Below are 16,847 nucleotides of genomic sequence, written 5' to 3'. Positions count from 1 at the left end.
GGGCGGAGCTCCACCCCGCCTTCAGTCTCCGAGTTTGTCTGCACGTATCTGAGGAAGGGGACCCTGCGTGGCCCCGAAACAATTGTCATGCATAGTGTTGACACATTATGATGGAATAAAACTATCTTTTGCTTATCTGAAAAGCTGGTGTGCGAACCTACCCTTGGACTTTTGGAACATTATCTGATGTTGCTTTGCTTCAAAGGTTCAGCACCCACATACAGTACGGAAAGGTGTGCCGCTCCTGACTCTACAATTTCAGTCTCCGAGGGGGCTCGGGAGACTGTTAGATGGCGAAAGCGCCATCTTTACACATTGTACATTGCTGCGATCAGCAGCAGCGCTGTACTGGGGACAGCAATGTGACACGGCTGTCCCCTCCTGACTGTCGGCGGTGATCGGCTGTCATAGGCTGAAGCCTATGACAGTTGATCACATGGATTGGCCAGCGGGGGGAGGGAGGGAGTTGGGAATATAAACAAATAAAAAAAACTAGCAGAATTTATTAAGAAAACAAACATTAAGTGAAAAATAAACAAACAAATAAACATCTGGGGGGCGATCTGACCCCACCAACAGAGAGCCCTGTTGGTGGGGAGAAAAGGAGGGGGGAATCACTTGTGTGCTGTGTTGTGCGGCCCTGCAGCTTGGCCTTAAAGCTGCAGTGGCCATTTTCACAAAAATTAGCCTGGTCTTTAGGGGGATTTTCTACTGTGGTCCTCAAGTGGTTAAAGAGAAGATAAAAAATGATCTCCTAGGAGAAAACTCAGGAGAAAAACTGAACTGCATATGGACCATTATCTCATAAGCAATTGGTCCTCGGTTCGAATTCCAGCCAGGCACTATCTCCACAGAGTTTGAAGGTTTTCCCCTTGTCTGTGTGGGTTTCCTCCAGGATCTCCAGTTTCCTCTCACAACCCAAAAACATACAGATAAGTTAATTGGCTTTCCCTTAAATTGGGTCTAGACTATGATACATACAACATATGATACATACAGACATATGACTGGTAGGGATAGATTGTGAGCCTCTCCGAGGGACATTTAAGTGGCAAGACAATATACTCTGTACAGCGCTGCGGAAGATGGCAGCGCTATATAAATGCTAAATAATAATATTTTAAATATTGCCATTGGAATTATGATGAATCAGCGGAGCCACATAAAACTTGATGGGCCATATGCAATTCACTTTTTCTCCTAGCAAATAATTTTTCATCTTCTCGTTAAAATACATTTTAAGCACTTTGCAGCTGAAAAAGTACCAAAAAAGTAGATGAGAATCTACTATAGAATTTATTTTGAGTATTTCCTTGCTTGTTGGAGGTTTAAAAACAGGGCCGAGCCAAGGCAGAGGTGAGAGAGGCTCCAGCCTCAGGGCGCAGTGTAGAAGGGGACACACAACTCACTCAGCTATCATTCCCCTATTGTGTTTGAAGCAGAGAGAAATAAGACAAGGGGATACATGGCAGTGACTGTAAGCCAGATAACTAAAGAAGGTGTGGAGGTCCCTGGGGGGCCTCGGAGTCTAATAGCAATCAGTGTGTGACGGCTGGAGTGGGAGGGATGGAGGGGCGCACTTTGCTGTCTCAGCCTTGGGTGCTGGAGGACCTTGTCCCGGCTCTGTTTAAAAGGCATTAAGTGGTGAAAATATCACTTAGGAGAAAACTCAGGAGAAAAAAGTTAATTGCATCTGGGCCAAGGTGTGAATGCAATTTTTCATTCGTTCATCAAATCAAAATTCCACATTCATTGCTTTCCTGGAATAAGGTGAGCAAGTAAAACACTGGTGAATGATGTCAGAGCTGGGCTGTGCCTAACTTTGCATAACATATTATTTCCAAGCACATGCTGTACCATTATATAAATATGTGTGTACGCCCAGATCAGGCAGACTGTCATCCTCCCAGCACAGGATCACAGGCATCGGGGAGACCTGCACTACAGAGTACAGTAAGTGTTTGATGGAACAGTGTTTGTATTTGTGCTATGGGTAAATCCTTCCTCTACACACACACTTTCAAAGGAGAACATTGTTAATTAGGCCTAATTCAAGTGTACTAAGTTGAGAATTCCTATTACCGTACTTGTAGGAATAAACAGATATATCACAGCCAGGGCACTGTCTGCACAGAGTTTGTATGTTCTCCCCATTTCTGTATGGGTTTCCTCCGGGTACTCTGGTTTCCTCCCACACTCAGTGACATCTTCAGCTTCAAATTTGTATGGGGGGAGGGGGGGGGGCACAAAGAGAACACATTGGCTGGCTGGTGGGACACATTTGGGCTCATTACAGGAAAAATATACCAAGCAATAATCTTTTAGTGTGTAAAATGTATTCAACATATATTGCATGCCATACACTATGCAACCTTGTCCATTTTCACACCCGGGGGACAGGGAATACAGTGGCCACAGCTGACCAATACTAACAGCGGCTAAAGAAGGTTCCCTTAGTACCATACCTTCTGCATTACGTTGAAGAAAACTTCACCGAATACTGATGCTAACCCAGATCTTAGCCGTTAAGGTGCCCATACACGATACAATAAAAACGTTTGATTTTCCCGTGTATGCGATCTAAATGATCGAATTGAATGAAAGTTGAAAATATTTTTTTTTCGATCAAGAAATTCCCGTTTTTTTGAGAAAACTCTGATCGGACATGCTGGAAAAATGTTTATATTCGAATCTAATGGAATAATCAAACTAAATTATCTAATCGGAAGATTATCGAATCGGCAAGAAGGCCGCAATAGCAGTATAGTGGGTGCTATTGTGGCTGGGAACGCGAAGAATCACTCGCGTTCCCATGCCTGTCGGCCGGTGACGCCGAAGCCGGAAGTCGCCGCCGGTGGGTCCAGGAGCATCAGAGCGGAGCTGCGAGGGCACCGATCAGCTGCAGGGGGCTGAGGGAAGCCCCAGGTGAGTTAAACTCATTTTTTCCCCTGACTTAAGTATCCCTTTAAGCTGTATTGTTGAATTACGTAACAATATTTAACATTAATATATTTTAATTTTTATTTCTTGTCTGATTTTACAACGGTATTTATCGTTAACAAAGCTTGACAACAATGTTTATCATTATCAGATTTTGTTAATAACCGGCGCCATTTCGTTATCAACTTAGGCCCTTTTTTCACGGCGCCCTTTTTCATGCACGCAATTATACTAATAATTATAAAAATCTATTGTAAAATACACTAATCCCATCTTGCAGTGAAAGCAAGATTGGTCTGTAGTCAAGCTGCATATATTTGCAGTTATATTTGCATATTTGTGCATCAACTTAGAATTATTTGTGTATTTCAAGTAAAGTAGAAAGCGGTCACAGAGCTAAAACTTATTAACGTCTTTTACACACCTGCTGCAAAGGAATATGGAGACATATTCCGCTGTAGGCGGAAGTAGTTTTGTTATAAAAAGCTTTTAGGCTTTCATGGAATACGAATGCGAAAAGACAAAACACCTATAGAGGACAGCGGCAGTCGAAGGGTTAAAACTGTAGTGCAAGCCAAAGCACTTAATAATGTAACCATTTTCATTGTTACCTTGTAATTCTCATTTAGCAGCTGAGCCATGGCATACTTCCCGCAACAAAACAATTATCACTATACCAGGATGTCTGCCAAGAATCTCCTCCTGGTAATCACATACCCGACTCCTCCATATATGTATCTCCGGGAGATCCTGAGAATTCCTGCTGCAGAGCCGCCACCTGTAAGGCCCCGCCTGCTGATGCACATGACTATAAAATACATTCCAGGACAAGGTAAAATAATTGCGTTCATATTACTCTCAAACACAGTGCAGTGGAGCCAGATAATGTTATACTTTTAAGAATTATTGTTGCTTAAAATCTGAATTCCAGAGTGGGATGAGCTTGAAGGTTGGTGGGGCACACTGACAGCGACCGAGGAAGTGTAACACTGACACTGAATATGGCCACAGTAACTGGGGTTGCACTTTGACACTGACAACTGGGGCAACACTGTAGCACTGACAGCAACTGGGCAAGCACTGTGACACTGGCAGCAACTGGGGCAACACTGTAACACTGACAGCAACTGGGCAAACACTGTGACACTGACAGCAACTGGGGCAATACTGTGACATTGACAGCAACTGGACTACACTGTGACACTGACAGCAACGGGGACAACACTGTGAGACTGACAACAACTAGGCCAAAACTGTGACACAGGCAGGAACTGGGACAACACTGTGAGACTGACAACTGGGCCAATACTGTGACACTAGCAGCAACTGGGGCAGCACTGTGACACTGACAGAAACTGAGGAAACACTGTGACACTGACAGCACTGGGTCACTGACAACAACTGGGGCAACACTGGGACATTGACAGTAACTGGGACAACACTATGTCACCAACAACAACTGGGGGCAACACTGGGTCATTGACAGCAAATTGGGCAACACTGTGACACTGACAGCAACTTGGTAAGCACTGTGACACTGACAGCAACTGGGAAAACACTGTGACACCGACTGCAACTGAAACTGCACTGTGACAGGAACTGGAGCAGCACTGTGACACGGTTCACCTTGCATGGACAGTCCATTTTAGATCCCCGCACAGCAACTTGTTGTGATTTGGGTTCAGCCTCTGATGTTGTCTTTTCCAAACCCTTCATTTGTTTTCACAATTTCTTGGTGTATTTGGAATCCTTAAAGAGAACCCGAGGTGTGTTTAAAGAATGTTATCTGTATACAGAGGCTGGATCTGCCTATACAGCCCAGCCTCTGTTGCTATCCCAAACCCCACTAAGGTCCCCCTGCACTCTGCAATCCCTCATATATCACAGCCATGCTGTGAGGCTGTGTTTACATCTGTAGTGTCAGTCTCAGCTGCTCCCCCGCCTTCTGCATAGCTCCGGTCCCTGCCCCCGTCCCTTCCCTCCAATCAGCAGGGAGGGAAGGGATGCAGGCGGGGACTGGAGTTCTGCAGGAGGCGGGGAGAGCAGCAGACTGACGCTACAGAGATAAACACAGCCAGCTCTGACAAGCTGTTTGTCAGCAGCTTGGCTGTAATTTATGAGGGATTGCAGAGTGCAGGGGGACCTTAGGAGGGTTTGGGATAGCAACAGAGCCTGGGCTGTATAGACAGATCCAGCCTCTGTATGCAGATAATATTCTTCAAACCCACCTCGGGTTCTCTTTAATGTGAATGTCATAGTGCAATATTTGTAATGTCCATATTCAGATGAGCTTCAGTCTTCAAAAGATGATCTTGCATAGACCAATTTTTAAAATTTTAGTTCCAAAAAGTGTGGAGAAGGGTTAGAAACTTGTGGTTTTTCACACTGAAGAGATTTCCCCTCAATTCCTATACCTGGGCTTCAATGGAGCTTTGTGACTTGAACTGGTAGTCCCAGAGATAAGAAATGAAAACAAACTGTTAGGGCTCTTTCATATCGCGTTAGCGTTCGCGTTGGGCGCTTTTTGAGGTGTTTTTTTTTCCCGACGCTTGGGTGGCCTATGCGTTTTTGTTAAAACCACTGTACTAAGTGCTTTTCCAGAGCGTTTTTTTTAAGTGAACTCTTTGATCCGGAAAATAATAAATAGAATGTATTTATTCTTAAAAACGCGAAAGCAATCGCTGCACAAAGTGATTTTGTGAGAGTTTTGCTCTTTTCCTATACCCACCATTGTAGCAAAATCGGCCCGAAAATGGTCCCGGCAGCGCTCATCTGAACGGAAAGTGATCGGAACACCCCAGTGAGAACTATCTCATTGGAAAGCATGGTTAAAGCGCTTTCAGGGCGATTTTGAAAAACCGCCAGCGCTTAAAAAATCCAAAAAATGCCTCTAATGTGAGCGAGCCCTTAGGCTTCGTTCACATCTAAAATAAAAAATGCTGACGGCAGCGATTTTTGATTTTTTGCGCTATTTTTTCTCCTCCTGGCGATTAGGTGCGCGCTATGATTTTGTATATAGAGCTTTTCAAAGCACTTTTGCAGAGCGATTTGTTTTTTCACTTCCTGACACAAGTCACTTTGACCCGGAAAATAATAAATACAATGTATTTGTTCTTAAAAGCGCTGGGGAAATTGCTATACAAAGCGCTTTTTCAAGTGCTTTGCGATTTCCCTATACCTTCCATTGAGCAAAAACGCTCAGAAAATGGTGCAGGCAGCGCTTTGCTAAGCAGATCGGAAGCAAGTCCCTCAGATGTGAACTCTCTCATAGGGAATCGCTTTTAGGGCGATTTTGAAACTTGCCAGCGCTTAAAAAAAATAGCAAAACGCCCTAGGTGTGAACAAGCCCTTATTCTTACAGCAATTATCCATTTCCACACTCTCCCTGATGTGTTTATAAATACCTTGCGCATCTCTCATCAAATTGCCCTGCCTGCAGGTCCTGGGGCTGGCTACTGCAGGAGATCGCGCGCATCTTCTGCTTGAGGGGTGGAGCTCCGCCCCGCCTTCAGTCTCCGATTGCCGCTCGGGAGACTTTAAGATGGCGAAACCGCTGTCTTTTAACTAAGTACAGCGCTGCGATCCACGGCCACACGGCTGTCCCCCTGGGGCACTAGAGAGTGACCTGCTCTCATACACAGAAGCCTATGACAGATGATTGCCAGGATTGGCTGGCTGTGGGGAGGGAGGGGTTTGTAAAAAAAAAAAAAGGGAATAGTAAGAAATAATACAAAAATAAAGAAATAAATATTTATTAAAAAAAAAAAATAATAACTGGGGGGGCATCAGACCCCACCAACAGAGAAAAGGTAGGGGGATCACTAGTGTGCTGTGTTGTGCGGCCCTGCAGCTTGGCCTTAAAGCTGCAGTGGCCAATTAAACAAAAAACAGCCTGGTCTTAAGGGGGGAGGGGGGGGTAGCACTGTGGTCCTCAAGAGGTTAAAGATATGTACACACGTTTGATTTTTCCGCACAACTTGTCGTTCAAACCGGTCATTTGAACGACAGTTGGACGTGTGTGCGTTGGATCGGTAGACTGATAGCAGCAATTTTGACTGATCTGCTTGGTGGATCCTTTGGACTAACTGTCATTCAAACGACAGTTAGGACTGTACATGTGTACAAACTACTTTATGTATTAAATGACTGATCAAACGACATTTAATCTAGTCCATTGTTCTATCCAATCCATTGTCCATTATCAAGTTGGTTAAACAACATGTAAATTAGGTAAATTAGCATGTCAGCTGCTTTGTTGGTCAGTGTGTACATGAAGTCAGACTTCATGTACACATTGACCAACAAAGCGGCACTACAAGTCGTTCAAACAACAAGTCGGACGACAAGTTGTTCGAAAAAGTTGGAAGTCTGTACGCACCTTAAAGGAGAACTGTAGTGAGAGATATATGGAGACTGCCATATTTATTTCCTTTTAAGCAATACCAGTTGCCAGGCTGTTCTGCTGATCCTCTGCCTCTAATAGTATTAGCCACAAACCCTGAACAGGCATGCAGCAGATCAGGGGTTTCTGACAATTTTGTCAGATCTGACAAGATTAGCTGCATGCTTGTTTCTGGTGTGATTCACGCTACTGCAGTCAAATGGCTCAGCAGGGCTGCCAGGCAACTGGTGTTCCTTAAATGGAAATCAATATGGCAGCCTCCATATACCTCTCACTACAGTTCTCCTTTAACTGTAAGGAGACATAATGCATGAGATAAATAAACAGAGATAATTTTTGAGATAAACAGATAAGGGGAGATAAACCATGAGTTAAGTAATTTAACGTGAAATGAACTGTGATTTAATAAGTAAGATGAGATCATACAGCAAAAAAGCTTTGTGAATCCGCCCCAAAGTGAGATTAGCACTGAGAACGAGTTGCAGTACCACAAAGAGTTAAAAGACAACTGTAATGAGAGAGATATGGAGGCTGCCATATGTATTTTCTTTTAGACAATACCAGTTGCCCGGCTGTCCTGTTAATTCTCTGCCCCTAATACATTTACCCATAGACCCTGAACAAGCATATGAAGATCAGCGGTTTCTGACATTATTGTCAGGTCTTACAAAATTAGCTGCATGCTTGTTTCTATTGTTATTCATGCACATTCTGCTGCAGCCAAATAGATCAGCAGGGCTGCCAGGCAACTGGTATTGTGTAAAAGTAAATCAATATGGCAGCCTCCATATTTTTTTCACTTTAGTTGTCCTTTAATTTCTCACCAGCAGAAAGACCAATGTGTGTCGGACACCCGAGGACACTAGCGTCGTACCTACACACTGGAAAGGTAATGACAGCTCTGCTGCCAGATTATAATTTAGGATGTAGATGTGCTGCTGGACATCGGCATATATATGTGATTATGCACTATTGCACAGAGGTCGTTATATTGGTTATTGTGCCATGTCATATCAGTTATTCTTATCATATTTTTCTACATTGGCAGAAACTGTGGATATATATTGTTGCAGCTTTATCTAGCTGTGGAGTATTATTGAGCAGGTCTTTTATACATTAGCCTGATCCTTCTCATATTGGTTATAATTAACCAGCACATATGTGTTGTGTGTTTTGATCTATGACGTTTGTGCTATTTTCCCCTGGTTGTCCTTATGTTTTTAACTGTTTTTAGATTTACTGTTTATGGTGCTTCAATAAAGATTTATTACTGATTATCATATCTCAGAATTTGTTGGGCATTTCTTTAATACAGTGATTATGACCCTCATGCAGATGATCTTTCTTTATTTGATGTATATGCACTCCCCTCTTGTCATAATCAAGGTGTGTGCGCTGATGTGTCCCTGGCGCACATTGTTTATGACGACAGGGGAGCGCGGTCACAGAGCTGACCTAGCACACAGGGTATGTGCGGCAACAGGGTCAAAGGGCGTCGACCATGTTAGGATACTGGAGTCGTTTACAAGTGAATGGAGGGGGAGGCAGCCATAATGGAGGTGCGATAAGAGACTGCACACCTCCCCATACACTAACATAGCTTCAGATTTTATACCCCTCAAAAATATAAGCTGTCCCCGAAAATAAGCCCTGGCATGTCTTTTGAAGGTAAAGTTAATATAAGACAGTGTCTTACTTTCGGGGGAACACAATATTTTATTGCATTGATGTGATTGGATTATATAAACATATTAACATACAATTTATGTATATTGTATATTGTTCTTTAAAATGTTCAATGTAGGAATAAAACTTTTAACGCCTGGGTATGGAAATGGAGGCGGAGGCTACGGATCTGGATCTGGCCATGGATCTGGGGGCTCCGGGATTGGTCCGAGGCCCAGACTACCACCAAAACCACCAAAGTGTACACCAAGACAAAGTGGAAAAGTTTTACTGCATGATAAAACAAAGAAATGGATTGTCAGTGATTCTACGGGTAAAATTCTTCTTGCACAGTATATAACCAACGCAGGTGAAACAGAAAAAGGTTAGTTGTGGAGGATTTTTTTTAAATCTTTTCTATATGTGACGTTAACCACTTTGCATCCAGTGCTTTACCCCCTTCTAGAGATCAGACAATACATATACAAAATACAAAGTTATAGTAAAGGTTATAGACACAATGGAGACTAATGCTGGGCATACACGGATGCAATTATGCGCCGGATTGAGCTGCGTGCGCCCGGATCAATTGCCGCTTGTCCCTGCGGGCCCTTCTCATCTTCCGCTCATTTTTGTCCCATTGTCCGCCCGCGGGAATCGAGCGCAGTATCGATCCGGCAGGGTATCGGACACGCCGGAAATTATCAATCAAACCATCAGCGGCTCAATTGATAAGAATAAACTATCCGTGTATGCCCAGCTTTAGAGAAATATCACAAGTGGCCTTTATAGTCCCAGTCAATAGCTTATAGTCTAAACTTTACCATAACTTGAGAGATAAGACGAATTTTATGTGATGATATGTACTCAGAAAAATGGGTTGCTGCTTCATGGACCTACCATGAAGCTTGGTGCCTGCGTCCTCTCCACTCAACCAGGCACCTTCCTGGCACACACACTACCCTCCTCATCCATGCATCCCCGTATCCCCGCCCTCATTTGACCAGTGTTACCTGCCATGACCAATCAGGCAGGAGTGCTGTCACCTGATCAACCAATCACAGCCATCAGTGGCAGGCAGCGTGTAATACACTGGCACTTCTTGATGGCATGTCATGTGATGCCCTTTTGCCATGGAGATGCAGCACTGGAATCGGCAATCAGGTGAGTTTTAGCCCTCAGTTTTCTTTCGCTCGCGACTCCGCAGGGAGAGAGAGAAGAGGGGAGGAATCTTAGGAATGTGGCCCGTGGTCCGCAGCATGTGACCCAGGCCACGCAAAGTTTGCACAACAACTATTTCTAAAAATTTTAGATCATAATTATTTTTGTTTTGAAACATTTTTTTATTGTGGGAAAAAAATCAGGTAAACCAGCATATTAAAATAACGGCTTATATCCATCCAGATATTTTAGAATAATATAGATAAAGGAAAGACAGAAAAAAAGAAACATAGCAGTAAAACAGAGTAATTCCTAGCTAACATGGAGGATTTACTAGATAGCCTTTGTATAGCTTGAAGCCAACAGTATCACAATTACGAGTGCTATAAAAACCAATACATTTTAAAAATAAAATTAAAGGACAACGGCCCTCAAACTGGGACCAACAAACTTAGAAATGATAGCCATATGGGTTTCTATACCAGATTACCTAAAAGCCTGTGTGGAAGCAGAGTCTACAGTTCTGAATTGGCCAAAGTGGCACCAAGACAAGACAGGAAGTTACACAATCGTATTTGTACTCTCATTTGTGCTCTCATATGTTAATAATATCCATTTTAATATCCAATGAATCTTATATTGTCTCTTGTTCTAGGCTGCACAGACTCCAAGTTCTAAGAAGTTTTATAGTCCTGTTGATTTATAGTCCATTTATTCCCTTTATAATGGATAAACCAACCACTATCAAAACCATGCTAGCATAGAAAGCTACATTAGTAGCTTGGAAACACTATCAACACAACATCAGCAATGATGACATGAGCACAAAAACTTCTATCTCTCTGTTTTGGTTTCACATCTTGTACCCGAGTTGACAATAGATAGCTGGCATAAGAAATGGCTCTAATATAGACATCATATAATGCATCTAGACGAGATTTAATCTTTCCCAATGCTGAAAAAAAGAGTATTCCTTGCCTGACTTGCATTAAACTCATACAGTCAGGTGGTGGATTTGGTCTCAACCAATGCTTATTTAAAATATGGAACCCATCAAGAGACTCCCCAACTCTTCCTAATACAATTTAGCCTCCCTGGCAATATGATTATTTCCAGATTTAGGGCTTAAAAACCGTACGATTTTTCACAAGCTTTTAGACCCTAAAAACAAGAAGGAAAACATACTACAGAGAGATCTGCAGCAACTCCTGCATATAACTCACTCAGGCACGGAATTACCACTCTGAGCTGTGGATTACCGCCCTGAGCCTGACTCTGGGTTACCGCTAAGGAGGTTAATACATTTAAAGGTGCAGGCGCTCTTTATCAGTCGCTCAACAATACTCCCACAAAGTCCAATTGATTTATCTATGCCTGGGAAAAGGATTTAAATAGATGTTATAAATGATACCCGACAAGGGGAAAAAGCTATAGATACAGTAGAGTCCCAGTTATCCAGAACTCAACTAACCAAAAGTCTCAACCAACCAGAACAAATCGCAGGCAGTACTCACAGTGGTGAAAGCCAACTTTTTAGACTTTTTGTAGGCTTTGCTGTGCTTAAAGACTGGGTTCCATGGTTCTCCCAAGGTTAATAATACTTTAAATTACTTTAGTTTAACATTTAATACAGAGTTCATGGTATGTACATAGAGTGGGGTATAGTATGGCATTAGCTAGGCCTATTTTTAACATTGAGTCTCAAGCAACCAGAAGGCACAGTTATCCGGCGAGATTGTATTGTACATCACTACGATTGTCTCACTGTGCAAATCATAGGGAACTATTCTAAAAAATATTAATGAAAGTGTATCTAACACCTAGGAAGTTATCCCTAATTCATAATCCCACAGACAGATGTTGAAGGAACTGTTTGAAAATGGACAATACATCTGGTGGGACTGTCCTTTCCCTTTCGTCAAAAGAGTATTATTATCATTATTATTGATATATAGAGCGCCAACATATTCCGTGGCACAGTACACAGTAAGAAACAAACACTGGATACACAATAATACAGACAATTGTATACACCAATATACAAGATTGGTAAAAAAAAAAAAAAAAAATACAGAATGGATACAAAAAACAGACTTGGTATTTACAGTCAAAAAAGTAACATTATGAATAAAATGTATGAAAAATTCACAAAAAAAGACACAATGGTGAGAGAGCCCTGCCCTTGTAAGCTTTCAGTGCAAAGTAATAGGGGGGAAACAAGAGGTGGTGTAGTATATAATAAACATACCTAGAGGCAGTGTATTTTTAGGATATCTAGTAGGAGTGCAACTTGGCCTTAGGTCAAAGGGAGAATGGCTGTCGGAAAAAGTGAGTTTTGAAGGAGCGTTTAAAGATATCAAAGGTTGGAGGGTGAGGGATGTCTTGTGGAAGGGCATTCCAGAGGAGGGGTGAAGCATAAGCAAAATCTTGTATACGTGAATAGAAGGAGGTGATTCTAGAGGAGGACAAAAGACGGCCATGTGCAGATCTGAGCTTTGTAGGTCAGGATTAAGAGTTTAAACTGCATCCTCTGGTTGATTGGTAGCCAATGAAGAGCTTGACAGAGAGGAACAGCAGAGGAAGAAGAAGAAAGATGAAGCAGCCGAGTTCAGTACGGGTTGGAGTGGTGCCAGTCTGTTAGCCGGTAGTCCACAAAATAGTATGTTACAATAGTCCACACGAGATATTATAAGAGCACTAGTGTCACCGCTCCGCCGCGTGCACCTGCCACCCGCGCAAGCGCCTCCGGCCCCGCGCGTGTGCATACACGCCCCTTCTGGCCCCGTCCTCCCCCAGCTCCCTTTAGAGTCTCTGCGGCCCTCCCCGCACATGTGCAGTGCTAAAAAGCACTGACACACGGACATGGGATGCAGGGACACTTGCTTTTTATTAGGTAGGATGCATGGGCTAAATGTTTTCTAATCATCTATATTCTTATCAGTATAACGCTAGGGTTAGATCCAGTCTTAGCTTTATTTAAACTAAAAGGATGCTTATAGCTAACATATTAATACCCACAAAAGTGGCCATAGCAAGACATTTGAAAGATCCATTTTGCCCTGCTATGTCTGAAACAGTGTTGATCGTTACCTAGATCATAATTAGAAAACATAATAAGACAATTACACAATAGAAGATGTTTCTGTAGAAATCTTGTTTAATTATTAAACACCAATCTTTTCAAAACCTTGGCATTATTCTTCGCAGGACTTTCATCCCATGCAGACTTGGACACTGTAATTTTGCAGGTGAATTCCCTAGATATAAACTCTGACCGAGTGTGGGAAATTCAAGTTTTTAAAAATGAATTGGGTATTCACAACAAGAGCACCATTGTGAACGGCTACACTACCACTAAATAGCTATTTCTATCACAGCAAATCTCACTCTCTAATAGTCACTAAACTCACTACCATCTCTAACCACCCACAGAGGATCCTAAGACATAACACCAAAAGTTGTTTAGGTGAAACCTTTAATGACTAACTTTACAAGATTTTTTTGCAAGCTTTCAAAATTTTAAGTTTCTTCTTCAGACATATTTCAGAACTGGATCAGAACCATATGCCTGAAGAAGAAACTTAAAGTTGTGAAAGCTCACAAAGAAATCTTGTAAAGTTAGCCATTAAAGGGAACCTAAACTGATGAATAAAAAAAGAGTTTAACTTTCCTGTGGTTTCTATCAGCCCCTGCAGACATCCTCCTCCAGTTCCCCACAGTGACTCTCTTCAAGCCGCCCGACAGGTGAGTCGATGGCCACTGCACATGCATCCCCGATCAAGCTCCCGTGGCCTGAAGCATTCTGTGCATGTGTTGTAGAGATTTGTTCATACTGCACCATCCAGGGGAGTGCAATCAGGAGGCACATGGACCAGGGCCGTGCATCCAAAAGACAGAGGGGAAACCAGAGGATCGCTTTATGATGGCGTGGGTACAAGACGTCTGCAGGGGGCTGGTAGAAGCCCCAGGTAAACTACTTTTTATTCAACAGTTTAGGTTAACTTTAAAGGTATCACCTAAACAACTTTTGTTGATATGTCTTCAGATTCTCACCATGACTAATACTAGCCAGCACAAAAGGAAATTCTTCCAAACACATAAGTGTATAGGGTGGACTATGTGTTCTGACTGATTCTTGAGAAACCCCACAATCAATATGTAATTAAATATGAATTTATCTTTACACCAGCGTTCTTGTTTTTTTTGTTTTTAGCAAATTTTGAATGCATTTATTACAAAGACACATCCTTTGGAGGGAATGTTCAACCAATAAGTCTAAAACTTGGAGACGCTTACCTCTGCTGCAATGAAAATGGTGAACTGATTCTTGAGGAACTGGTAAGTCCTACTTGCTTGCTCTGCTTGTAAATAGAGAATGATTTTATAATCTAAGGCTGGCCAAAAACAAGTAGATTTTAATCTAGTTGTTTAGTCTAGTTGTTAGTTCACCATCCCAGATGTTTCCTTATTAAAATAGGCAAACAAGTGGTTCGATCCAGCACTCTCAATGGAGACAAGCGTGCTATAGCTGATCAGAACTTGTTGCTCATCAAGTTCAAAGATAGCGAAAAAAGGGATATCAGCAGCACCGCTACAGTGAAAAAGTTAGCTCTTTTATAAGTGCAGTAAAATCATGTGGCAAGGATAGAGCTGGAGGCAACTACAGCCCGCTGTTTCGAAGCGACATGCTTCTTCTTCAAGTTGCAAGCTCATAATCATTATATATTATTATTAAAATAGGTGAATAGAAGACCACACAATTACACAATTTTCATATTTGAAGCACCTGTTTCACAGAAATACCCTGTGGAAAAGTCAGTTAAATGACCCTGAGATCTGTGCACCAATTATGGAGCTGCCAGAAGTTTGGGGATTTCTTCCTCTGTACAGATCCATTGTAAGCCTTCCCACCCACTACCTCTGCTCCCCCTCCTCAATGCAGAATGATTTTTCAGGTGTGAGATGTTTGAGAGATGTCTTGCATGTACAGCCAGTTTCAAACCACCATAAAGCATCTCAATGGGATTAAGATCTGGGCAGTGACTAGGTCACTCCAGGACTCTCCATTTCTTCGTTTTCAGCTAGACCTTGGTATGGTATATTTTGGGTCATTGTTGTGTTGCATATACCTGTTCCAATTCAGATTACATTTTATTTTTTACAAATAGTCCCACATAAAAGCTCCTTAATATTATACACCACTAACCTAGTTCCAAAAAATTCCCTAGCATTATTCCTTTTAGATATCGAAAAGGCTTTTGACACCCTTAGTTTCCCATACATGCTGAAAACAAACAGTCCCACATGTTCCTCAAGCACCATCTGATACAAAGTAGAATTCAAGGTGGATTCTATGAAGATGAGCTGGCCAGGTCTTGCTGTAGTAAAGCATCCCCAAAGCATGACACTTCTACCTCCATGCTTTACAGTTGGCATTTCTTCAGTTTTAATAGTTTAGTTATATTAATTAAATCTCTCAGTATTGTTAAAATTGAGATTTAATATCCATATTTCTAAGAATTTTACAAAAACACACAAGCTTAAATAGGTTGACCTCATTTTTTTCACATAACAGCACATCCATTGGAAATAGAAAAGCCTGAAAATTAGTTTTTTTTTTAATTTACAAATCTTTATAAAAGGTCTCTTGGATCAGACAACAGCAAATCAATGGACATGCAAAAATACACATGCTTTTTAATGGGTTCATTTACATGGTTCGGCTTTACCATTTCTGGTTTTGTCCATTGAAACAAATGTGACCTGCACAATATTTTTGGACAGCAGATGTATTGCCTTTCATCTGATGGACTGGCACAGTCCGGTGGATGCTGCCACTGGCCTCTATAGCAGTACAGAGTGTAGATTATTCGACTGCTCCAGTTGTGCCAGTTGCAATGTGAACCAAGCCTTAGAGCACAACTGAACTAAAAAAAAACATGAAGTGGCTATACCTAGGGTTTCTGCAGTGCCTGTTCTGTCCACTCTTTGTGGCTGTGTGCAGGAACCATGGCTGGGAGAATCCTGGGTACACGAGCTTACAAAATTTTCCATACTACATATGCCCATAATGCTCCCGGCCTTGGCTGCTGTGCACAGCTGTTTGTGAGCATGACTGAAGAAAGTGTGCAGAGAGGACAGAGCATGCACAGTTGCTACGACTGGGTTCAGTTAGAGATTTGAAGAGGGGGGGGGGGCATAGCTCTGAAACTGAGGGGAAACTGGTAAAGTTGAGAAGACATGGAGTTTATGAGGACACTGAAGAAGCCTCAGGTATGGCCAACTTGAATATTTTTGCTTAGCTCAGGTACCCTTTAAACAACATGAGATGCGTATGGAGAATATTAAAGTTTACTACCTTGTTTCCCCCAAAATAAGACACTGTCTTATAGTCAAAATGATGTGCTAGGGCTTATTTTCAGAGGATGTCTTATTTTGGTGGGAAACACTGGTAGTTTTCCTATACAAAATCTATATACTGCATGCCATGCTGAAACACAAGCAGCATGCACAGAGCTTGTGGTTTGCAGATATTGGCTTTCACTTACAAGAAATTGATTCTGCTGATCATGTGGGTAAGAGTCTATTTCTTGCAGGCAGAGAACTCTGTCAGGCTCCCCAGAGCTATGATAGGATAAGCTGTGTGTCCTGGGAAAAGGTTAAGAGGTGAAGTGCTGCT

At 42.2% G+C, this 16,847-nt stretch overlaps 1 protein-coding gene across 1 annotated transcript in view; it reads left to right on the top strand.

Annotated features, from left to right (window-relative positions):
* Nucleotides 1-1,911: 1,911 nt before the first annotated feature.
* LOC137561124 (uncharacterized) overlaps nt 1,912-16,847 on the top strand; it is an 18,721-nt gene continuing 3,785 nt past the window's right edge. Inside the window, exons 1-4 of the mRNA XM_068272382.1 lie at nt 1,912-1,953; nt 3,570-3,772; nt 9,147-9,392; nt 14,382-14,506. Coding sequence (XP_068128483.1) covers nt 3,580-3,772; nt 9,147-9,392; nt 14,382-14,506 — 564 coding nt within the window. The 5' untranslated portion in view covers nt 1,912-1,953; nt 3,570-3,579. The remainder of the gene's footprint in view (nt 1,954-3,569; nt 3,773-9,146; nt 9,393-14,381; nt 14,507-16,847) is intronic.

Source organism: Hyperolius riggenbachi, chromosome 3 (genome assembly GCF_040937935.1).
Source record: "Hyperolius riggenbachi isolate aHypRig1 chromosome 3, aHypRig1.pri, whole genome shotgun sequence".
In the NCBI taxonomy this organism is placed as follows: Eukaryota; Metazoa; Chordata; class Amphibia; order Anura; family Hyperoliidae; genus Hyperolius; species Hyperolius riggenbachi.
The sequence above is the reverse complement of the archived record's forward strand: the minus strand, read 5'-3'. Positions and strand labels throughout refer to the sequence as shown.